This window comes from Eleutherodactylus coqui, chromosome 1, assembly GCF_035609145.1.
Source record: "Eleutherodactylus coqui strain aEleCoq1 chromosome 1, aEleCoq1.hap1, whole genome shotgun sequence".
NCBI lineage: Eukaryota > Metazoa > Chordata > Amphibia > Anura > Eleutherodactylidae > Eleutherodactylus > Eleutherodactylus coqui.
Genome location: NC_089837.1, coordinates 523774858 through 523800006, shown reverse-complemented (window position 1 = coordinate 523800006; position 25149 = coordinate 523774858). Strand labels below are relative to the sequence as shown.

Sequence of the window (25149 nt, the reverse complement as noted above, 5' to 3'; positions counted from 1 at the left end):
GCTGACGTCACACCTCCTTCAGCCCACTCCACTCTAGCCGCCGCCTGACACGGAGGCTCCGTCGGCCATGGCTTACCAATACCAGTACCGCGGGCCCGACCAGTCCTTCCTGCTCAACGTCTTCCGCAGGTCAGTGTTGCCGCCCGGGGGGGTGGACTGGGATGTGTGCGGAGGGGATTGCTGGGACTTGTAGTGCCCCGCAGTGCGGGCGCAGTGCCACCTGCTGACGGATTAGCTGGCTGACAGTGACGGCTACAACCCCCTCTTCTTCCTCCTTTGGGGTATATATGAAGTATGACACTTCCTGCGCGGTACGTAAATCAGTACAGGAGGGTCTGGTGGGCGGGTCAGCTGCAGGAGGGTCTGGTGGGCGGGTCAGCTGCAGGAGGGTCTGGTGGGCGGGTCTGCCGCCGCAGGGTCTGGTGGGCGGGTCAGCCGCCGCAGGGTCTGGTGGGCGGGTCTGCCGCCGGAGGGTCTGGTGGGCGGGTCTGCCGCCGCAGGGTCTGGTGGGCGGGTCTGCCGCCGGAGGGTCTGGTGGGCGGGTCTGCCGCCGCAGTGTCTGGTGGGCGGGTCTGCCGCAGGAGGGTCTGGTGGGCGGGTCTGCCGCCGCAGGGTCTGGGCACTGGCGGATCCCGCAATCACACATCTGATGCCTGCAGTTGGAGTCGCCGTGTTTCCATTGCCAGCTTTGGCGCACTCATGTGACATAAAAGCTGTAATGGACGCCCCCGTGTCCCCCACCCCTTTAATCCACGGAGGACGCAGACGTTTTTTCTTTACTTTCAATCCCCATAAAAGTCAACAAAGACGCTGCGCAATTGTGGGGAGAAAGAACAGCTGGAGCTCATTAGCCATTTTAATCGCTGCGTTTGTTCGCCGCACGTAAACGATCATAGCCTGCGGGCGCAAAAAGTGCGGTAAAGTACGCGATGCGCGTGCAAAGTAAAAGATTCCCTAAATACGCAGCGCTCGCGTGAAGGGGCCTCGCTGACCGCCGGCGTCGCCGCCCCCGTTTTATGTGTGACGCGTTGTACTTCTCAGTACCGTATAATGTACGGAAAAACGTTAAAAAAAATTCTAAATTGAGTGAAAAGGGGGAAAAACCCACAATTGCGCCATCTTGGGGGTCTTGTATGTATGGCGTACGCAGGGCGCTGCGATTCCGACGAGATCAGATTTATATCGTTAGTTTTTCCTTCTGCGCTACTTTTTTAATAACGCCGATCTCTGGAGGAAAATACAACAACCTTCCGCCGCCGTCTGCTGGCCGCCATGACTATTTCTCCGCCGCCATCGCTGTGCGAGGCTCGTGTAGTTTCTATTGGGTCCCCGTTTGGCGCTCGTTAATATTTGATCGCTTCATTACATTTTTTTTTTCTCTTGGAAACGGGATGAATAAAAAAGCGCATTTCTGGCGCCACATATCGTCCTTCTGGCGTTAACCGTCTGCCGGGTGAATAACTAAAGGTTTTGGGTCGTTACGACTGCAGGGATTCTCTTAGACGCGGCGCATGAGTATTTTATCCATTTTAAAAAAAGGGCTTTTGCAGGAAAAATCTTTTTTTTTTTTTTTTTTTCTTATTGGATTGAAAGAAGAAAATTAAACTTGATGCTTTAAAAAAAAAAAAAAAAAAAAAAAAAAAAAGCACTTTAAGTCCCTCGAGGACCTGAGGACCTGATTGTTCGATCTCTGATGGTACACTGCGTTACTTATGTGGTGCATTCTACTAACCGATGACAGCAGCCAATCAGACTCTGCCGGAGGTGGGGTGTCACAGACTGAGTTACATAAAGGCCTTTTGTTAGGCTTCCAGTTGCCATGGGAACCCATTGGTACCTTGTGATCGCATTGTAGGGTCCCGATAGGTGACAGAAGCCCCCTCCCCCCGCCATCTGCTTACATGATTGTGGAATATAAGGGGTTAAACTGCCAGGATCTAGGGGTCTCCCCATTCCTGGCGGTTAGTAATAAGCCGTATTGCGGTCACTTAGGGGTTAATCTATGTATTCCGGCAGCTCAGGGTTGGGTTCTGTTCTGGAATGATCACTAGTAGCGGCGCACAGGCTGCGCTGGTTAAGGTCTGTCGCCGTCGGTTACGTCTCGGTCAGCCGGATCTGTCCAGCAGTAGAACTGGGTTTCCTTTGTCCCCTCTGGCGGCGCTCCCTGCCCCCGGCGAGGTCTCCTCTGGCGGCGCTCCCTGCCCCCGGCGAGGTCTCCTCTGACTCACCGACTGTCTCCGTCGGTGACTTGTGATTCATCCGAGGCACAAGGGAGACTTTAAGACTTGGAATGATCTCACCTTTTCCAGGTGTGTGCTGGGAGTCCGGGCGGCAGAACACACAGCTACTTGTCCTGGGAGGGGAAGGGGGGCAAACTGCCCGGGACCCCCAGGAAGTATCGGGCAGGGACTGGAGCTGCCAGCTTGTGCCACTCTGTAATCTACTTGTAGAAGGATTGTGCAGCAGAACATCCATATCTGTAGATACAAAGTAACGGCAGAATACGGTTACATGGAGGTCTGTATACGGCTGGAGAGGGTCTGGAGAAGTGGGGGGCAGAACAGTGTGAGGTGGGGGGTGACCCTGATAAATGTGAGGGTCTGCACACGGGCAGACGAAATGCACATCCAATCTCTGGCCCGAATCTGGCACCTCACCTCAGGGATATCTCTAAAATATGGCCGTTCCTCCCCACGGACCCGCTAAAGACACTCGTCGCCCTCATCCACTCCCGACGCGACTACTACAACTCACTGCTCATTAGCCTGACCGGACCAGACTCACTCCAGTCCATACTAAATATGGCAGCTAGGCTCAGTCGCCCTATGCCAATCGCTGCATTGGCTGCCCATCCACTGCAGAACTAAATTTAAACTCCTCACCCACAAAGCTCTGCATGGTGCTGCGCCACCATACATCACCTCCCTCCTGTCAGTATACCACCCAGCGCGCTCACTCCGATCGGCTAACACACTCAGACTAAACACCCCTGTAATACGAACCTCACACGCTCGCCTCCAGGACTTCACCAGAGCAGCACCCATCCTCTGGAACGCTCTACCCCAAGGCATCCGGGCAATCCCTGACTCGCGGAACCTCAGATGCGCCTTAAAGATGCACCTCTTCATAGAAGCATACCAAACCTGATTTAGTCCCCCACCCCCACTATATGGGTCAGTACAGAGATCTCTCCGATCATCTATTATACCCAGGACTGTAACAAGGGGGCGCTCTAGGATTAGGCCCCATTCCCCTCTGCACTTGGGCTCCGTTGGGGCTTTCCCATTTCTGTTTCGTTTTTGGAGTGCAGAAACTGAAGTTAAACTAAATGTAGAGACGTTTTTTTCCCATTGATATTGATGGCCCTGTGAGGCCTCGCGTCCGCGCCAAAAACGGAATTAGAAAATCTGCGCGTGATCCGCGCCCGTAGGGAATCATTGGGCACCCACAGGTGATTAAATACCTGCGGATGTCATTTCCCCCGGTGTGCGGATCGCACGCACTGGAAAACGCCACGGCATGCTCCATTTTCTGCCTTTTTCCCGCACAAGCCGTCTGATCCGCCGCACGGACGCGGATGACACTGTGGCTGCGTCGCGGATCTGCGGGAAAGCAGGAGTGTGCAGAAGAAAAGACGATCCGGCCGCGACGGAGGAGACCCGCGGCCGGACAAGTGAGGAATGTAATTCTTGGCCTCATGTCTGCGGAATTCTGCACAGGCAAACCGTGCGAGCGCGGGAGCTCGAGGCCTGAAAACATGGAGGACACAGAACCAAGCCAAAAAAGGAAACCTTGCCCTGTTTTCGATCATTGATTTGTCTGTTTAGGTTCAGTTTCTGTTTGAAAAGCGGAACAGAGTAGCTAGAAACCGATGAGTGCGGGGGCGAGCGCGGGCCTTGCGGGGGCGAGCGCGGGCCTTGCGGGGGCGAGCGCGGGCCGTGCGGGCCGTTTGTTTCCCTCTGTTCATGTGGTGGAACTTGGTGTGAATCTTCTGTGGCGAATTCTGCCGCAAAAATCACGTCTTTTTGCAGCATTTTTTGCGCTGATTCACATGTATAAAATCCCGCTTCTACATCGCGGTATGACCACATTTTCCGCAACACAATTCGGCACGCGGATTTTGCCCATTGACAGCCGATCGGAGGCCGCATGGTCCATCCTGGGCGCCGTGATGCCAGGAGTTCATTGACTGCCCCATATCACTGCTGGAGGTCGGCCAGACACTTTTGCTTTGTGGCTCCCAGCATGCCTTGCAGCTGCGGCGTACTCGCTGGTCACTTACCACTTGCTTTGTTAAAGCAGTGAATAGCGCAGTTTTAGTTCGGGTGCTTTTACACGATGGCTGACGACTGTCCAGACTATGATCAATCCTGCGCTTTTACACGGCGGGGTCCCGATGGATCACCATGGCAGCTGGCGGCTTCTGGTTCTATCCCGCATGCTAGCCTATTAGATTCCTGGTCACTAAGGGGTTAAATTCCTAAACAAATGTTGTGTATCATTCGCTGGCCAATAATTTGCATAACTGGAATCGGTAGAAACGCTGGAAAGACTTGGTGGCTGGGCGGTGGGGAGGATCTGCCCGCCCGGCGGGGCCCTTTATTCCTTTTTTTTTCTTCTTGGCAACATTCACCTTTTGGGACAAATACAGATAGTCCCCTCCAGAAATGTCGTACAGATAGTCCCCTCCAGAAATGTCGTACAGATAGTCCCCTCCAGAAATGTCGTACAGATAGTCCCCTCCAGAAATGTCGTACAGATAGTCCCCTCCAGAAATGTCGTACAGATAGTCCCCTCCAGAAATGTCGTACAGATAGTCCCCTCCAGAAATGTCGTACAGATAGTCCCCTCCAGAAATGTCGTACAGATAGTCCCCTCCAGAAATGTCGTACAGATAGTCCCCTCCAGAAATGTCGTACAGATAGTCCCCTCCAGAAATGTCGTACAGATAGTCCCCTCCAGAAATGTCGTACAGATAGTCCCCTCCAGAAATGTCGTACAGATAGTCCCCTCCAGAAATGTCGTACAGATGAGTCCCCTCCAGAAATGTCGTACAGATGAGTCCCCTCCAGAAATGTCGTGCAGATGAGTCCCCTCCAGAAATGTCGTGCAGATGAGTCCCCTCCAGAAATGTCGTGCAGATGAGTCCCCTCCAGAAATGTCGTGCAGATGAGTCCCCTCCAGAAATGTCGTGCAGATGAGTCCCCTCCAGAAATGTCGTGCAGATGAGTCCCCTCCAGAAATGTCGTGCAGATGAGTCCCCTCCAGAAATGTCGTGCAGATGAGTCCCCTCCAGAAATGTCGTGCAGATGAGTCCCCTCCAGAAATGTCGTGCAGATGAGTCCCCTCCAGAAATGTCGTGCAGATGAGTCCCCCTCCAGAAATGTCGTGCAGATGAGTCCCCCTCCAGAAATGTCGTGCAGATGAGTCCCCTCCAGAAATGTCGTGCAGATGAGTCCCCTCCAGAAATGTCGTGCAGATGAGTCCCCTCCAGAAATGTCGTGCAGATGAGTCCCCTCCAGAAATGTCGTGCAGATGAGTCCCCTCCAGAAATGTCGTGCAGATGAGTCCCCTCCAGAAATGTCGTGCAGATGAGTCCCCTCCAGAAATGTCGTGCAGATGAGTCCCCTCCAGAAATGTCGTGCAGATGAGTCCCCTCCAGAAATGTCGTGCAGATGAGTCCCCTCCAGAAATGTCGTGCAGATGAGTCCCCTCCAGAAATGTCGTGCAGATGAGTCCCCTCCAGAAATGTCGTGCAGATGAGTCCCCTCCAGAAATGTCGTGCAGATGAGTCCCCTCCAGAAATGTCGTGCAGATGAGTCCCCTCCAGAAATGTCGTGCAGATGAGTCCCCTCCAGAAATGTCGTGCAGATGAGTCCCCTCCAGAAATGTCGTGCAGATGAGTCCCCTCCAGAAATGTCGTGCAGATGAGTCCCCTCCAGAAATGTCGTGCAGATGAGTCCCCTCCAGAAATGTCGTGCAGATGAGTCCCCTCCAGAAATGTCGTGCAGATGAGTCCCCTCCAGAAATGTCGTGCAGATGAGTCCCCTCCAGAAATGTCGTGCAGATGAGTCCCCTCCAGAAATGTCGTGCAGATGAGTCCCCTCCAGAAATGTCGTGCAGATGAGTCCCCTCCAGAAATGTCGTGCAGATGGGTCCCCTCCAGAAATGTCGTGCAGATGGGTCCCCCTCCAGAAATGTCGTGCAGATGGGTCCCCCTCCAGAAATGTCGTGCAGATGGGTCCCCCTCCAGAAATGTCGTGCAGATGGGTCCCCCTCCAGAAATGTCGTGCAGATGGGTCCCCCTCCAGAAATGTCGTGCAGATGGGTCCCCCTCCAGAAATGTCGTGCAGATGGGTCCCCCTCCAGAAATGTCGTGCAGATGGGTCCCCCTCCAGAAATGTCGTGCAGATGGGTCCCCCTCCAGAAATGTCGTGCAGATGGGTCCCCCTCCAGAAATGTCGTGCAGATGGGTCCCCCTCCAGAAATGTCGTGCAGATGGGTCCCCCTCCATACCGCTGTCAGAGTGGTATTTAAAGTGTTAACAGATCCGATGAGCGGCGCGGCTCGTCAGAACTGCTGCCGCCGGGTGTCCGCTGTAAGAAACAGCCTGCACCCGACATTCAGGGGGCCCGTACAGCGTCCCATGATGAGATCGCGGGACGCTGTGCGGTTGCTCGGCAGCTTCTGCCTTCTCTTTGATGGGCTCCCTGGTACTCGATGAGCGCTATGTAGAGAATGCAGGAGGTGGCACTGCCGTTTCCCACGTGACACCCAGCGATCACATGATCGCCGCTGACCCCCTGGCATGTCGGAGCTGCTTGTGACTGCTGTCACTACAGGGAATGTTTACCCCTATTAAAGTAATAAAAAAATCAGTGACAAGGTATTGACAATAGCCCCATGTGAGGGGAAAAAACGCTGCAAAAATAAGTCTGGCGGGCCATAAAAAAACCACAATATCGGCAAAAACGCTAAAAATGTTTCGTCGGTTGGGACTGACGCACGTCCAAAAGCCAGGCAGCTGGATGGAAAGCGGACAGACGCCATTGTAGTCAGTGGGGTCCGGCCGCTGCTGTTCGGTTCCATCCAGAAACTGAGACGTTCGGCTTCGGGGATTCCCCTCTTCTGCTGAATGGAGCAGGAAAGGGGAACCCCTGCGCAGATGTGAAACCACGGCTTTCCTGACTCTCCCAGCTGACCCCAATTTACAGGCTTCCCCGGCTTTTTTATGGCTGCAGCAGCTGTAATGTCCTGAAAACGGTCCCGGACTACAGCTGTACGTAGACCGGCGGGAGACGGGGGAGTAAATGCCTATATTACTGCAGGAGGGGGCTGGAGGTACAGGAACAGAAGACCTGAACGCCCCCTATAAGGGATTCTAGCAGCCGGAGGTCCTATGGGGGGGGCTGTACGTTCTCCTGACTAATCTGGTGTCGTCTTTTTATTAACCCTTACAGAGTGGACACCGACAACAGCGGCGTCATATCGGACAACGAGCTGCAGCAGGCGCTGTCCAACGGTAAGGACCTCCTTTCAGCCCCCATAATGCACGTTTTTACAAGTAAACCTCTTAATCCTCAGAACAACAAAAAATGTTGTCCAAGAAATAAAGCGCGGCCGGCGCCTCCTCTGTGCGGCCGGAGCTGCGCGGCTCGTTCAGGGATGCAACCTGTTTGGATCCGCAGCTAAGCAACCGGGCTTTGCTGTCCTGCTGGTTACAACATACGGCCGAGCCCAGGTTTACACAGCGGAGCCCTCTGTGCGGGAGGAGAACACCGAGAATGGCTGCGGCTGCCAACCTACAGGAGAGCTGCATGCTGTATACCACAGCCCCGGCTCCAAGGACGCTGCTAAATGTAAATCAGGGCTAAGAAAAGGGAGAAAGTCCTGTAACCATATTGTATCCGCAGAGGATATCGGATGTGGAGGGGGAGGGGGGGAGGCATTGGTTCATTTCAAAAAAGAACAAAAAACTCATTTCATGGCAGCAACGCATTTCACCTAAGTTGGAGATGGGTAACACAAGCCTGGAGAAGTGGGACCAATGGAAAACAGCCGGACTGTATAAAAAGAGCAGGTTAGAGAGGCCGGGTCTCTGAGGTTCACCCATCTGTGAAGAACTGCGGCTACAAATATATGAGAAGAGGGCGGATTTATGGGGAAGGTCTGCAGTGATGAGAGGGGGTCCAGCCCGCCCAGCGGACCGCTCTGCCTGATTTACATGCCAGCCGGGAACTTCTTAAACAGAGATTCTTCAGGTACGGATTAATAAAGAGCCCCAGCACAATAAGTTGTCTGAACAGCTGCGCTTGGTCTAGTGGGGAGAAGGTGCTGACAGGTTCCCTTTAACCCCTTGAGTGGCACGGCCGGAAATTTTCCGGGACGAGCTCCACTGCTCATAGTGACATAGCCCGGAAGATTTCCGGGCTATGTATCACTATGGGAGCTGCAGAGCACAATGCCACAAGCTGTGACAGTGTGCTCTGCCTGCACAGACCCACAGAGAACAAAGCAAGGGCTTTGAAAAACCAGCAGAAGATATTGCCGATATGCCGGCAACCTCCTGCTTTGTTTACAGGTTGCCATAGAGACCATCGGCTTGTCAGAAGCAAGCCGATGGTCTCTGTGGCAGGGAGAGCTGGTTCTTGGCTGTCAGAGGACAGATAGGTACTAGCTCTTACAGCAGAGATCAGAGAAAACCTCCGATCTCTGCTGTGTTAACCCTTTACATGCTGCAGTCTATGTGACTGCAGCATGTAAGGGGCTGTCACTGCAGCATGTAAAGGGCTGTTACCATCGGACCCCTGGAATGTGATCAGGGGTCCTAATGGGTCCCTGTGGAAGTCCCCTAAAGGGACAAAAAAAAAATGAAGAAGGAAAAAAAAAAAAAAAGGTAAAAAATTATAACAAAAATAATAAAAACACTTGTCTCCCTTTACTTTGTAAAAAAATCAAAAATACAATCACACATGTGGTATCCATGCGTCGTAATGACCCAGAGAAGGAAGTTAATGCATTATTTAACCCCTTAATGACATGGCCCCTTTTTTTCTTTTTTCCCCATTTCTTTTTTTCCTCCCCCCTGTTTAAAAAAATCACAACTTGTCCCGCAAAAAACAAGCCCTCATATGGCCATGTCAATGGAAAAATGAAAAAGTTATGGCTCTTGAGACGCAACTGCAAAATTAGTTGAAATTCAATGATTAGACCATTTTAAAAAACCTGCCCTGGTGGGCACGACAGGGTGGTAGGAAACCTGCCACTCAAGGGGTTAAAGATGGCCGTGTGGGGAGGGGGGGGCTGTTTCGGTGGGCTTTACTCATGCAAGGGTATGCAGAGGAGAATGGCATGCTTAAGGAAAACCAGTAAAAGAGGATTCTGCGGATGGAAACAAATTGAGGATAAAAGGGGTCAGAGGAGGATGTCAAGTCGTTGTGATGCAAACAAGTACAATGCTGGGGCTTCAACTAACATCTGAACTCGCTGTGTGTCCGTCTTCAGCAGACATCTGATGGATCCAGAGTTCTGATGCTGATGGGAGGTCAGAATTTGGCGCAAGCAGCATGAATCGCTGACCCCTTCCTGTCAGCCGGTCACAACATGTCAGCACCTCCATCTAATCTGCAGCACCTCCAAGAAGCTTCCCGTCCGCAGTATTAAGTTACTTCCAGCAGTGGTTTTGTTCTCTGGTGTCACGCAGGGGGGCGACCACCCTGGACACTGGCTGCCAAACTATACCTATACAAATAGAGCTGTACTGAGTGGCATGGAGTACGGGCGCCTCTCTCCCTGGCACAGCCCCAAGACACACAGATCCGGGTGCAGCCGTCTTGGTGCCTCTTTATCCTGTCCGTCCCGAAGTCTCCAGTGCACCGATTATACCGGCTGCAGAAGAGCAATAGTCCACCGCCCGTATACATGAGGATCCTGTCAGTGGGACTGATGTACTGGGCGTATGATATGGGTGTTCTGAGAGGGAAAGAACACTAGGGGGCACTATAACAAGTACTTAAAGGGAAGATCCAAAGCCAGGAACATTTATACCAATACAACATTTGTTATACATCCCTTGTCAAAAAACATTTGCACCCCCCCCCCTTCCTTTTTCCCTAGGAGTGTCTATGAATACATACAGCAAAAAAAGTTTTGCCAGTAGAAGAGAATGTTGTGCTTCTTTTTTTTTTTTCTTTTTTCACCAGGAAGAGAAACCAAGTAATCTTGTAGTACTTTAATAGCTACCAAATACCACAGGCGGGCATGGAGGCTCTAGTACCCCGTTGTACCGCCTCTAGCTTGGATACAAGATGTGATACGGGCAGGCATGGAGGCTCTAGTACCCCGTTGTACCGCCTCTAGCTTGGATACAAGATGTGATACGGGCAGGCATGGAGGCTCTAGTACCCCGTTGTACCGCCTCTAGCTTGGATACAAGATGTGATACAGGCAGGCATGGAGGCTCTAGTACCCTGTTGTACCGCCTCTAGCTTGGATACAAGATATGATACAGGGCGCATGGAGGCTCTAGTACCCTGTTGTACCAGCTCTAGCTTGGATACAAGATGTGATACAGGGCGCATGGAGACTTTAGTACCCTGTTGTACCGCCTCTAGCTTGGATACAAGATGTGATACAGGCGGGCATGGAGGCTCTAGTATCCTGTTATACCACCTCTAGCTTGGATACAAGATGTGATACAGGCAGGCATGGAGGCTCTAGTACCCTGTTGTACCACCTCTAGCTCGGATACAAGATGTGATACGGGTGGGCATGGATGCTCTACTACCCTGTTGTACCCACTCTAGCTTGGATACAAGATGTGATACGGGTGGGCATGGATGCTCTAGTACCCTGTTGTACGGCCTCTAGCTTGGATACAAGATGTGATACAGGCGGGCATGGAGGCTCTAGTACCCTGTTGTACCGCCTCTAGATTGGATACAAGATGCAATACAGGCAGGCATGGAGGCTCTAGTACCCTCTTGTACTGCCTCTAGATTGGATACAAGATGCAATACAGGGGGGCATGGAGGCTCTAGTACCCTGTTGTACCGCCTCTAGCTTGGATACAAGATGTGATGCAGGCATGGAGACTCTAGTACCCTGTTGTACCACCTCTAGCTTGGATACAAGATGTGATACGGGTGGGCATCGAGGCTCTAGTACCCTGTTGTACCGCCTCTAGCTTGGATACAAGATGTGATACAGGTGGGTATGGAGGCTCTAGTACCCTGTTGTACCGCCTCTAGCTTGGATACAAGATGTGATACAGGTGGGTATGGAGGCTCTAGTACCCTGTTGTACCGCCTCTAGCTTGGATACAAGATGTGATACAGGTGGGTATGGAGGCTCTAGTACCCTGTTGTACCGCCTCTAGCTTGGATACAAGATGTGATACAGGTGGGTATGGAGGCTCTAGTACCCTGTTGTACCGCCTCTAGCTTGGATATAAGATGTGATACAGGCTGGCATGGAGGCTCTAGTACCCTGTTGTACCGCCTCTAGCTTGGATCCATGATAAGGTATGGGGGAGAAGGGAATGGAAGCTCTAGTATCCTGTAGGGCATTCCTGTGACTCCCTTGTGTTTGTGGCCAGGCATTATCCTGCTGCCTCTTGAAAGCCACCATGAGAGGAACACGGCCGTCGTCAGCACCCAAACGAAACCTGGATTCATCGCTGAAGACACCTGGTTCCCCTCTGCAGCATCCAGTTCCATTGTTCACGACATCACTTGAAGCGGGGGCGACGGTGGGGGTCAGAGACTGTACGTGTAATGGGGGCGACGGTGGGGGTCAGAGGCCGTACATGTAATGGGGGGCTGAGAGACCAAATGTCCTTCAGCCAAGAGCCTGGAAATGGTGTAACGATGGCGCCCCCTGTCTCTGGATGGTGGACAATGAAATAGTTGGAGCTGCTGAATCTTGTCAGACTGGTGGTCTGTTGGGGGTCCTGAGCCCGGTCACCTTGTGTGCCCCTCATCCACTGGTCCCAACACCCCCTAACAGTCTGGTCAGACGCTCCTCTCTACTGGTGGTCTGTAGGGGGCGACCTGAGCCCAGTCCCCTTGTGTGCCCTCACACATCCACTGGTCCCAACACCCCCTAACAGTCTGGTCAGACGCTCCTCTACTGGTGGTCTGTAGGGGGCGTCCTGAGCCCGGTCACCTTGTGTGCCCTCACACATCCACTGGTCCCAACACCCCCTAACAGTCTGGTCAGACGCTCCTCTTTACTAGTGGTCTGTAGGGGGCATCCTGAGCCCGGTCACCTTGTGTGCCCTCACACATCCACTGGTCCCAACACCTTCTAACAGTCTGGACAGAACGGCTGGTGGAGGACAATTCATGGATATGACCATCCAGCGTCTCACACCCCAATAATACGCCCCCCTCTGGTAACGGGGTGACATCTCTTCTCTGCGTCGTAGAGGCGTCTAGTGGCCAACAAGCCTTAGAAGCGGAAGAAGAGGTCACTACACACAAGGAGCCTCCGAGAGCCTCTTATAGGCCAAGGGGGGAACCACTTTTAGGGCCTCCGGTGACAAGACCGTTCATCTAATCACCACAACTCATCATTTACAGATCTGCTTGAGATGGAGCCGCAGCAGAGCGACAAGTTCTTCTGGGGGCAGATTGTTGTGTGTAGTTTTTGTAAAACAGAAAAAAGTCTAATTTTGCCGGATCTAATAGAATCTATTGACATGTCACGCCGTCCCTTTATCTAACTACACTGCTGTATATCTATGTGTGTATAATATATATATATATATATATATATGCTCTCCTTGTGTATTCGTACTGTATGAATGAAGAGCTCTTCCCTCTCATTTCAGGCACTTGGACACCGTTTAACCCCGTCACTGTCAGATCCATCATCTGTAAGTACACCTCCACATATAAGTTGTCTTGTTGCCCGGGCGGCTCCTGGTAGTTGGGAGGTTCAGATCGATGGATGACGCTTTCCCATCGTTGTTACGACACAATCCGGTTTTTCTCGGTAGTCAATGATTTTCAAGCCAAGATGCAATTAAGATGTAATTTACATACAGTGTAAGTTTGCAGGGTGTTGGTGTCAGCGGGTGGCATAGATTACTTGCTGGCTCTTCATGGATATGCTGGCATCAGGAGCGGGCACTAGTGCTTATGTTGGCATGATGTTGGCAGAATGCCGTCTGTTAGCAGGGCCGTCCCATAACTGACTGATCCTGCGCTGACATGTATCTGCAGAAGCCGGTCCCTCCTGCTCCATACAAGTGTGTGCCGCAGGTTATTGCTGCTTGTGCCGCCAGTAGCTGCCGCAGGTCCTTATTCCTGCCTTTCCCATTGCACTCCTGCAGTCACCAACATGCGGTTCCATTTAGTTAAATATGTGATTCTAGGACTTGGTTCACACGGGGCGGAAAAACTCGCAGAATGACTGCATGGAAATACCGCGAGAAATGTGGCTTCAAAGCCCGGTTTGGCGCGGGGGCTGAAGCGGCTTAGCCGCCTGCATTCCGCTGCAGCCGTGCCTCCCCATAGAGAGGAGAGATGGCCGCTGTGGAGACGGCGATATAATTGACATGCCGCAGCTTTGAATTCCGCATGTCCGTTTCATTACAGCTTCTCTGCAGCGTGTGGATGACATTTTTGCAAGTCTCGTCCACTTTGCTGCTTTATTGCCGGCATGTGAACCCAGCCTTAGCGATTTGTAGTCCTGTATCCGGTTTATAGCAGCGGTCGGTGTGTCTCCTTGATCACATAGGAAGCAGTAGGCCAGGACTCGTTGCTCAGTAGGAGTCCTGATATCTGTCGCCTGTTGCACTTACAATCATGTTCCAGAGGTCAACATACTCCTGCAATGCTGGCGTCCTTGGCTGGTGCTGCCCACAGTGCAGAGCGTCGGTTATGATGCCCCCTACCAATCCTTACGATTAGGCTGGGTATTGCAATAATCTTGCGGCTGCTACAGTAATTTTCAGGCCACGCCCCCTTTTACATTAAGCCACGCCCTTTATATCCCTTCACAGTAATGGTGTTCGCTGGTGACCCCTTCATAGTAATACCATATCTCTAAAATATAGTCAGTTACCACCTCTACATAGTGACCTTAATTATAGTGCAGTTACCTTCAGTGATCACAGGTGGCGTCCTCTCCGACTGTAATTCTCTCCCCCTTTTCTTCTCTGTCCATGCCCAGACCATCACAATGACTTCTCCCAACCACAACTTGTATCGAAGAAGCTAAGGATTCCTGTGTCGGATTCTTTAGTTTCCCATCACCCTCCCTATGTCTTCTACACCTGTCCACAATCCATAGTGCCCCAGATAGTGATTAGGCCTCACATAGTAAGTACTGCTTATAGTGCCCCCTTTTCTACCCCACTTATAACTAACGCCCCCGTAATGAATAATGGCATTCTTTCTCCCCCCGTAATAGATAAGGCTTTCACGTCTGCCCCCGTGCCACTCCAGACTGCTCTTCTGATCCTCCTTCTGCGTTCAGCGTGGTAACGTGGTACTTACTGTGACGTGTGCCCATCGCTAGTACCAGCTATCTCTGAGCACGTACCATATGGCCACGGTGAACCCAGAAGAAAGGAAGATCAGAAGAGCAGTCCGGAGTGGCACAGGGGCCCTTGGCAGGAAGACGCAAGTATACTAGGAGGTTTTTTTTTTTTTCCTCAAACCGCCATTGGGCCTTACTGCTGCTTGCCGAATCTGCCAAACGAGTGCTTGGGGCATCTCCGCAGCCGGGGCCCCCCTGAACATCAGGAACGCAGGGCCTGGAGCCGTGCTCCATTTGTACCATTGTTAATCCTCCCCTGGTTGTAGTATACAGCCAGCCACCACCCTCCTGGACTGATAACGATGGAACATGCTTGGTATATAATCCTAGATGATGTGCCAGCAGGCTGCTGAGATACACAAAAGTACACGTAAAAAAGTGGTGATGACGTAAATCAACAACATGACAAACCTGCAATATACTCCGGTACAGGGCGCAGGGACGTTTTATACCGACCCTTTTCTAGTGACCAGCAATATGAGTTCCAGTACAAACCAGCACAGACCTCATTCCCCAGCAGGTAAAGGGCGCCCCCTCTCTGCAGGACGCACCGTGACCCTTCGTTTCTGTGAGCGCCATTAAACACCACAGTTTTTACTGCCAGCAGCTTAATATGAAAAACTAGGAAACTTTCAGAAGAACTTTGTGCGACGCTTCCGGCCTCCTCGACCTTCTGTTTGCTGAACAGCCGGTATTCCAGGCTGGTAACTCGTACCGACGCGCCGTCAGACTGTTGTGGCAGAAGGGGAGTATTTAGTCAGACTGGTAGTCTAGATATAGTCACCACTGTGGATGTGACGAGGCCTATACAGGGTTTGTATCCTCCGGATGTCGACACGCTGCAAAATGTTTTATTGCGCAGTTTTGCTTACACGGAACTGGAACGCCCCTTTCTGTACCAGCTGGGGATGGACGCCATATTGGATTTTTGGCTTTCAGGATTTGCGCAGCGCTGCTTTCTGTTATCCACAGTGTGATATTCATGTTCGCGCTAATCTTCTCTCGTTGTATGTTCCAGCCATGTTTGACCGGGAATATAAAGGCGGTGTGAACTTCGCGGAGTTTACTGGCGTGTGGAAGTACATCACCGACTGGCAGAATATATTTCGGACCTACGACAGAGATAATTCCGGGCTGATCGACAAGAATGAATTAAAGCAAGCCTTAACAGGTTTTGGTAAGTGTTACTTGAAGTTTCCCATCCATATCTGACCTCACAGCTGCCCTACAATGCCGAGGACCCGTCCACTGGGCAGCGGTGCTGACACGGATCCAGTATGGTGGCATACGGATTGGTTACGGGTCCAGGTCATTGGGCCGCAGGCACTCCCTACGGATTAGTTACGGGTCCAGGTCATTGGGCCGCAGGCACTCCCTACGGATTGGTTATGGGCCCAGGTCATTGGTCCGCTGTCACTCCCTACGGATTGGTTACGGGTCCAGGGCATTGGTCCGCAGGCACTCCATATGGATTGGTTACGGGTCCAGGGCATTGGTCCGCAGGCACTCCATATGGATTGGTTACTGGTCCAGGTCATTGGTCCGCAGGCACTCCATATGGATTGGTTACGGGTCCAGGTCATTGGTCCGCAGGCACTCCCTACGGATTGGTTACGGGTCCAGGTCATTGGTCTGCAGGCACTCCCTACAGATTGGTTACGGGTTCAGGTCATTGGACCGCAGGCACTCCCTACGGATTGGTTACGGGTTCAGGTCATTGGTCCGCAGGCACTCCCTACGGATTGGTTACGGGTCCAGGTCATTGGTCCGCAGGCACTCCCTACGGATTGGTTACGGGTCCAGGTCATTGGTCTGCAGGCACTCCCTACGGATTGGTTACGGGTTCAGGTCATTGGACCGCAGGCACTGCGTACGGATTGGTTATGGGCCCAGGTCATCGGTCCGCAAGCACTGCATACGGATTGGTTACGGGTCCAGGTCATTGGACCGCAGGCACTGCATATGGATTGGTTACGGGTCCAGGGCATTGGTCCGCAGGCACTCCATATGGATTGGTTACGGGTCCAGGGCATTGGTCCGCAGGCACTCCATATGGATTGGTTACTGGTCCAGGTCATTGGTCCGCAGGCACTCCATATGGATTGGTTACGGGTCCAGGTCATTGGTCCGCAGGCACTCCCTACGGATTGGTTACGGGTCCAGGTCATTGGTCTGCAGGCACTCCCTACGGATTGGTTACGGGTTCAGGTCATTGGACCGCAGGCACTGCATATGGATTGGTTACGGGTCCAGGGCATTGGTCCGCAGGCACTCCATATGGATTGGTTACTGGTCCAGGTCATTGGTCCGCAGGCACTCCATATGGATTGGTTACGGGTCCAGGTCATTGGTCCGCAGGCACTCCCTACGGATTGGTTACGGGTCCAGGTCATTGGTCTGCAGGCACTCCCTACGGATTGGTTACGGGTTCAGGTCATTGGACCGCAGGCACTGCGTACGGATTGGTTATGGGCCCAGGTCATCGGTCCGCAAGCACTGCATACGGATTGGTTACGGGTCCAGGTCATTGGTCCGCAGGCACTCCATATGGATTGGTTACGGGCCCAGGTCATTGGTCCGCAGGCACTCCCTACAGATTGGTTACGGGTCCAGGTCATTGGTCCGCAGGCACTCCCTACGGATTGGTTACAGGCCCAGGTCATTGGTCCACAGGCACTCCCTACGGATTGGTTACGGGCCCAGGTCATTGGTCCGCAGGCACTCCCTACGGATTGGTTACGGGTCCAGGTCATTGGTCTGCATGGAACGCCATACGGATTGGTTATGGGTCCAGGTCATTGGTCCGCAGGCACTGCATACCGATTGGTTACGGGTCCAGGTCATTGGTCCGCAGGCACTCCCTACTGATTGGTTATGGGTCCGGGTCATTGGTCCACAGGCACTGCATACGGATTGGTTATATATTGTCTCCGTGAGGTATAGTGGTAGTATCCCTGCTTGTAGGCCGCTGTGTCACATTTTATGGCTGTCCTGACCCTACTGTTCTCCACACTGACTCCTCGCTCCCGCAGTCTCCAAATGGGTTCATTTGCTCTTCCTTGGCTTCATATTGTGCGGATTACATTTTTTTGGGGTGGTGAACAAAAAAAAAAAGAAAAAAAATTAATTCTGGCGTTACTTTTTAAAATGATGTTTATGGCGTTCACCATGTGTGATAACTGGCACAATATTGCTACCGTTACGAACGCGGTAATACGTTATTATGTGCTGCTTTTTAATTATTTTTTTCTGGTATTTTATCATTTAAAACCAGATTTTTGTGGGGAAATAAGTATTTTTGTAAATTTGGATTTTTTTTAAAGTTTTTTTTATTGCAATTAAACTTTTATAGAACTTTTTTATACATCATTTGTTAGTCCCTCAAGTGGACTTGAAGATGCGATCGTTCAATCACTGACATAGTACACTGCATTACTGATGCAGTGCACTGTACTATGCCTAGAACAGCAGCCTATTAGGCAGGAGGGTAAAAGGAGTAGAGCTGGGTGGAGGCTCATTCAGATCTGCATCAGAGCCTCCGGGGCAGATCCCTCAGGAAGCGGTAAAACTGCCGGCCGGGTGCAGGAAGCGAACGGACCGCGCTGCAGCCAATGAGGTCAGTCCGGCAGTCGGTTCCGTTATGTGACGGATCATCCAGCGGTTCCGTTTTCCTGATGGCGCAGATGTGCATGCGGCCTAAGCGGAGTTTCCTGGACTGGAGATGCTGAATGTGAGCGGCAGATTCTTCATGTACGGAGGGATTGTCGCTCTTCCGGCGCTGCGGTCGGCTTCCACTGTAATTGGGGGGGGGGGGATTTGTCTTGCAGCCTTCTGATTACTTGTAATTACATTCATCTGTTCCGTCAGGCTGCAACTTCCTGCATGTTGTGAGAGTCTTACCTGTTGTGTGATGAGAGGCTCTCCTCTCCCCCATGATTTACACTGCAGCTCATTGCTTTTATATCTATATCTGAGGCTCTCCTCTCCCCCATGATTTACACTGCAGCTCATTGCTTTTATATCTATATCTGAGGCTCTCCTCTCCCCCATGATTTACACTGCAGCTCATTGCTTTTATATCTATATCTGAGGCTCTCCTCTCCCCCATGATTTACACTGCAGCTCATTGCTTTTATATCTATATCTGAGGCTCTCCTCTCCCCCATGATTTACACTGCAGCTCATTGCTTTATACCTATATCTGAGGCTCTCCTCTCCCCCATGATTTACACTGCAGCTCATTGCTTTTATATCTATATCTGAGGCTCTCCTCTCCCCCATGATTTACACTGCAGCTCATTGGTTTATAACTATTTCAGACTTATTGCAGACATCACTTTAGTTAGTTTCCTTCTCTCTACATTTCTTGAGCAGGTTATCGCTTAACGGATCAGTTTTACGAAATCCTCATTAGAAAGTTTGACCGGCAGAGAAGAGGACAAGTGGCATTTGACGACTTCATCCAGTGCTGTATTGTCCTACAGGTGAGTGACGGAGCTCTTAAAGGGCTTTTCCCATAAACACTTTACATATGATTGCTGGGAGCCCCATCGATCACAAGGATGACGGGGGCTCCGAGACCCCCATATATGGAGCCGTGTTTACACATGTGCGCTGGCACTCCATTCATTGTCTGTGGGACTGAGATAAATGAGGTGCAGCACCTGCAGGTCTCCGTCAGTCCCATAAACAGGTATTTGCTGTAACTGAGCCACTAGATCGTACAAATCCGTAGGCTGTGAAGTTGGCCCCCCAGATGGTCCCATACATGTTCTATTAGTGATATATCTGGTGATCTGGCAGCCACAGAAGTGTGACAATGTTGTGGGGGCTCCTGGGACCCCCTTGTGTGTGCGGCCGAGCATTATCCTGCTGGAAGCCGCCATGAGAGGAACACATGTGGCTGCAGGACGTCCTGAACATATCGCTGAGCTGTCATTGTCCCTCGTACCACCACTAGGGGGGACCGACTGTCGTATGCGATGGCCCCCCAGACCATCACACCAGCAGGGGGCAGTGTGTCGCTCACAGGCAAAGGCAGAATTGAGGCGCTCACCCCGAGGTCTCCAGACATGAACACGGCGGCTGTTGTCAGCGACCAAACTAAACCTGGATTCATGGCTGAAGACACCCAGTTCTCCTCCGTAGCGTCCAGTTTGATCGTTCACTACATCTCTGCAAACGGGGGCGGCGGGGCTCAGAGGCCGCACGTGTGACGGGGGCGGCGGCGGGGCTCAGAGGCCGCACGTGTGACGGGGGCGGCGGCGGGGCTCAGAGGCCGCACATGTGACGGGGGCAGCGGCGGGGCTCAGAGGCCGCACATGTGACGGCGGCGGGGCTCAGAGGCCGCACATGTGACGGCGGCGGCGGCGGGGCTCAGAGGCCACACATGTGACGGGGGCGGTGGCGGGGCTCAGAGGCCGCACATGTGACGGGGGCAGCGGCGGGGCTCAGAGTCTTCTCTGCGTCGTAGAGGCGTCTAGTGGTCAACAAGTTCTACAAGCTGAAGGAGATCACTGCACACAAGGAGCCTCCGAGAGCCTAGGACGGGGAGGGGGGGGGGGGGGGGTTTGACAAAGAGTGTAGATTTTATTTGCATGAACATTTGTGCTAATTTGGTCCTGGGGACCTCCTGTAGGGACCTTATTGACGGCCTCTTCCGTAGTCTGGAAGTGTTTGCTATTCTGCTGCCTCAGGTCTGAAATTCCTGTTAATTCCTTGCTTGCTTAGGTTTAACCTATTCAGTCAGCGATGTCCGTTTTCGTGTAAAAGCCCAGGAAGACTATTGCTGGGACGGCCTGTTGGGCAGCTGTTGCCCGGCAGGTTGTTCTGAGGTCCTCGGAGTCCACGATTGTCTGTTATTTTGGGAACCTTTACCTGCTTGCTGTATTGTAACGCATTACTTAGCATTTTACTCTTCCATTTCCTCCAGAAATTGACCGATGTCTTCCGACGCCAAGACACAGACCAAGACGGCTGGATCCAAGTGTCATACGAACAGTACCTTTCTATGGTCTTCAGTGTAATATGAGGCGCTCGCTTCGGATCACTCAACAGACTGAATTGCCAAGTCTATCGTTTCTTAATTTAGCGGAATGTGGCCCAACGACGGCGCCGGGCCGTCAGACGCCTCCACGGTTTTCTAACATCTCCAGCCATTTCTAAGTTGTATATACAAAGAGCTTATTTTTACGGTTTGTCATGTTCCTCCGGCCATCGCTTGTCTGCAGCGCACTCCTAATAATGTCTTACGATTCGGGGCTGTTTTATATCATTTAGCATGTAGCTTTTTATTACATTAATGACCTTGTGCCATGGAAGCCTTTCATATAGCCAAATGCTTGAGTCTGTAGTAAGCTTTGTACTTTGATGGTTTGCTGTCTGTGAATGTCTTGGGGCGAGCGCTCCTATATAAATGTATGGCTTGTAATGCACCATATGGGTCGTAGTCTGCATTTAGGATGGGGGTTGTTAGGGGAAAGGTTCCATAGCAATAATCTCTACTAAACGTTGAGTCCATTCACACGGTTTGTAGTTCGGACTATGTTGACAAAAGTATCAGGACGCACATGGAAGGTGATGAAATTGGACTTTCTTCACGTTTTTCCATCTGGTGTTGGCCACCTTTTAGCCTGAATGACTGCAGTAAACCCCCCTTAGATGCTTTCCACCAAATTGCCATAGATGTGTGGAGGGATTTGCCTCCGCTCCTCCAGGAGCTTCAGATAGTGATGTGGGGGATGATGGGTGTGTTGGGCACGGATACGGCGTTCTAGTTCATCCCAAATACTGTATGCTCGATGGGATTAATATCTGGACTTTGGGCCAACGGTGTTTTCAGACGTTCTGCCCCCCCACCCTGTGTCCCGTATGACATGGCGCTCGGTCATGTTGGTGGAGACATGGAGCTGTACCCAAGTATTACCATGGGAGGTGATGCCACATTGTCCGGGATGTCTCTATACCCATTGGCGTTGGAGGTGGACTTCACTATATAACCAATGGCCCTCGGCCTTCCCCCATCACCATAACAGAACCTCCTCCAAACCTCACTGATGGGACAATGCAGTCACATAGAATCCACTTTCCAGGCAACCGCCACACCCAAGTGCCGCCATCCAATCGGAAGATGGTGTTCTGTGATTCAGCCGTCCACAACACTTGCTTCCGCTCACATACCGTCTGACGCTCCAAGCCCCATCGCAGACGCCACTGTGCAGTCACTGCTGTGATGTTGTGTGCAGCTGCTCATCCACCCTTCACATGCCGTTCCCTACGGATGGTTTTGGTGCTAATGGATGTCTCAATGTCCTCTGAGACCCCCTGAGTGAGGGCAGACGATGTGTGTGATGTCCTCACAGCTCCTACAAAGCTTCGTTGCCCACGTTCTGTCAGTTTACGAGGTCTCCCTGAGCGTGGCGGCACCGCACACACCGGATGGTCTCCATCCCTCCATAACATGGCCAACAGTGGACTCTGGAACGTCTAAAAGCTGCAGTGTCCTGTACTAATTGGTGACCCCCGTTGTCGGCTCTGCAGCCGGTGGCATCCCCCCGCCGGACCCCGTTGTCGGCCCTGCAGCCGGTGGCATCCCCCCGCCGGACCCCGTTGTCGGCTCTGCAGCCGGTGGCATCCCCCCGCCGGACCCCGTTGTCGGCTCTGCAGCCGGTGGCATCCCCCCGCCGGACCCCGTTGTCGGCTCTGCAGCCGGTGGCATCCCCCCGCCGGACCCCGTTGTCGGCTCTACAGCCGGTGGCATCCCACTGTTTCTGTACTGGGATTTCCTGTGTGATCCTCTCATTTATACCCAATGATCACACATCTCCGGACTGCTGGGGGGGCCAATACTTTTGTCAACATAGTGTATAGCCCATAGGTTCCCATGTGAGTGTTGTCCTACAGATACTTTTGTTTCCTGACTCTTGTGACAAATGCAGACTGCAAACTGCGCTCCTTAGTCCGGGCTCGCATGTCCCGGTCGGATTCTGCATGTGGGAGGCCCGCAGCGGCTTCTGGCCGGTGACCCTGCGTACTTGATTTATCTATATTACGAATGATTGCGGCAGCTCGCCGTACAGTTTTCCTTCTTCGTGTTTCCCGCGTGGTACCTGCAGCCCATATGCAGTGTTAATTGTGATTTGGGCTGCGGGTCGGACTTCTCCATTGACTTCAATGGAGACTATCCACACGGAGTCTGCGGCGAAACAGCGTGCTGCGATTTTTCTTCTACTTGTGGACTACGCAATTCATAGCCGTGAGTGTGGAGGAAAAATCTAAACTACAGGCCTCTGAATGCCGGCACGGATGGGGATCACGGTTTCCGCAATTAGAATCCATTCGTGTAGGAACCCCCCCCCCCCCCCCACCCCCAATACTCTGTAAGCACTTGTGCGTTCTGGGAGCGCCAATCACACGAACACAAGTCAGACCACCATTGTGATGTCGCTGCTGACGCTTCCCATTAGCAATCAGAATATGATGAAGAAAGACTCAACAGTAACGCTTGTCTGCAGGAACGCGGAGAGGGCATGTAACGGGAAACGCAGCGCGACAGTAATGTTATGCACTAAAAAATGGCGCACGTGCCAAATTTCGATTCTATTATGAGATAATTATGAGAAATCTGAAAAAAAAAACCTCAGTCACAAAACCTTGCAATGGCTGCACAACACGATGACCGCGCCTCCGCCGCACGCCGTGGCAACTATCCCGCCTTTATCAAGTGGCGTTCGCAAATGACGTTTTTTTTTGTTTTTTTTTTCCTCCCCTTACTATGTGAATAGGAATGAGACCACCCTAGCAGCCCGGACGCCCCCCACAAGGCGCTAATGCCTCTTATGAGTACTAGGCTGCTGGTAAATGCTAACAGAGAATGGAAGGTTCTCGTTAACCCCTTAGTGACCGGCCTCTCTTGTGCCTTAAGGACCAATCAGTTTTGATGCTCACATTGCAAGAGCCGTAACTCATTGGCAGCCATATGGGGGAATGTTATGTATCTCATTGGCCGCACCCCGGTGTGTATATAATGTGTTGGGGGACTTTTATTACATTTTTGGGGAGGCATCTGGAAACTCCATCTTTGATTTTTGGGTCTCATTTTCACGGCATTCGGTAAAGATAACAATTGTCTTATCTGAACGACACGATGATTGGGATACCAAGTTCAGAGGGTTTTTTTTTTTTGCGGGGTCGGGGGCGGGGTTACTACTTCTGCACCATAAAACACCTCTTTATAAAGAAACCCGTCTCCTGCATCGCCCCCTTCGAAGACCCCGAACAGTTGTTGTTTTCCCGACCCCGGCACTCCGCGAGGCCTTTTTTTTTTTCCTTATCATGCGAGATAAAGAACAAAATCTTTAGTTTGTCGCGGCCGTTGAATGATGAATGATGAAAGAAATCTTTGTACTATTTACACTGAGCGATAATCCTTCAGATTCCCGCGGGACGGACAGAGCGAGTCATCGGCCGAGTATAAGGGCCCACATCTGCATCCAGCCCCTCGTCTGAGCGGTGGGGGTCTCGGCGGTGGGGCTACCCCTGTGTCCCAGCAATATGTCACCAGGTGAGAACATCCAGTCAGTCCGTGCACACTCCATAGGACAGGTGCATTGTGGATACTTCTCCCGGCATAGAGCGGCCTTGAGGCCCCGCCCCGCGGGACGGCATTGTCCACGGAACGCAGCGCAGATTTTGTCGGGTTTTCTACTGCGGCCTGCGTTCTTTTGAAATGTCTTGTGGGTTTATTTTTGCATTTTTTTTTTTCCTGTAGACTTTAATTGCAGAATTACATCTGTTGTCAGATACAAATCCACAAGGAGGCGTCGGCGATAGCGCAGCACAAAGCCAATCAGCCGCAGAGGTTTAATCTCGTGGTTTTGAAGTAAATGCCAAATTGAGGCCCCCATAGGGATAACATTGTGCCGCAGTAATGTCCGTGCCGATGGAGAAAGAAGAACTTACAGCTTTTGAAAAGTGTCCTTGGGGCCAAAATAGGGCGCGTCACTAAGGGGTTAAAGTAATCCTGTTAATTCCGTGTTTGTGTAAACGCTGCAGGTTTGTTTCGCATGTTTGCTTTATATGTATATAATCAGTTTTAGCTCTTAGAGGGGCTTTCCGGGCTGCCCCCGCTGTCCCTGCTGCCGTGCACCGGCGTTGCTGCTCCGACCCTGTGTAGTGGCGGGTGTTTGTAACTGCAGCTTCAGCTTCTATTGCTTTCATTGAGACCCCAGCCTGCAATTACAAGCGCCGACCACTACACGGGGCGGAGCAGCGATGCTGGTGTATCGCAGTGCTGACGGCGGGCGCAGCCTGGACAACCCTTCCTAAGAGCTGATGGAGAGAAATGCTCAGTGTACAGTCTGTCTAACGTTTGCATGCAAACCGCCGCCGCCCGGCGCGTTGTTTACAATACCACCAGCACCAATCCACCAACGGACAGAAGCACAAATGGCACTTTTTATTTTGCAGTCGGGACGTTTTGTTTACCTCTCTATGGCAAATAAAGCTGCAGTGTCAAAGCCATTACTGTATACCATGTGGCCCTCCGTGTCCCGTCAGGCGGGGTCTTGTGTGCACGTCTCTCATTAAAGGCTGTCGACAACT

At 52.0% G+C, this 25149-nt stretch overlaps 1 protein-coding gene across 2 annotated transcripts; it reads left to right on the top strand.

Annotated features, from left to right (window-relative positions):
- Positions 1-25149, top strand: PDCD6 (programmed cell death 6). Of its 2 annotated transcripts, none has more exons than XM_066588290.1 (6): positions 1-129; positions 7461-7522; positions 12833-12877; positions 15566-15724; positions 18922-19031; positions 20480-25149. In XM_066588290.1, exons 1-6 carry the CDS (start codon positions 68-70, stop codon positions 20576-20578), a joined length of 537 nt encoding a protein of 178 aa, XP_066444387.1. In that variant the 5' UTR covers positions 1-67; the 3' UTR covers positions 20579-25149. The 2 variants fall into 2 exon arrangements, with proteins under 2 accessions (XP_066444387.1, XP_066444386.1); XM_066588289.1 differs by having other exon boundaries at positions 18919-19031.

Excerpts from the sequence above, each read along its gene's own strand:
- PDCD6 (XM_066588289.1), top strand. The coding sequence starts at position 68 with ATGGCTTACCAATACCAGTACCGCGGGCCCGACCAGTCCTTCCTGCTC. Across the intron at positions 12,878-15,565 it reads CACTGTCAGATCCATCATCT|CCATGTTTGACCGGGAATAT; the intron begins GTAAGTACACCT and ends TGTATGTTCCAG. Across the intron at positions 15,725-18,918 it reads GCAAGCCTTAACAGGTTTTG|CAGGTTATCGCTTAACGGAT; the intron begins GTAAGTGTTACT and ends ACATTTCTTGAG.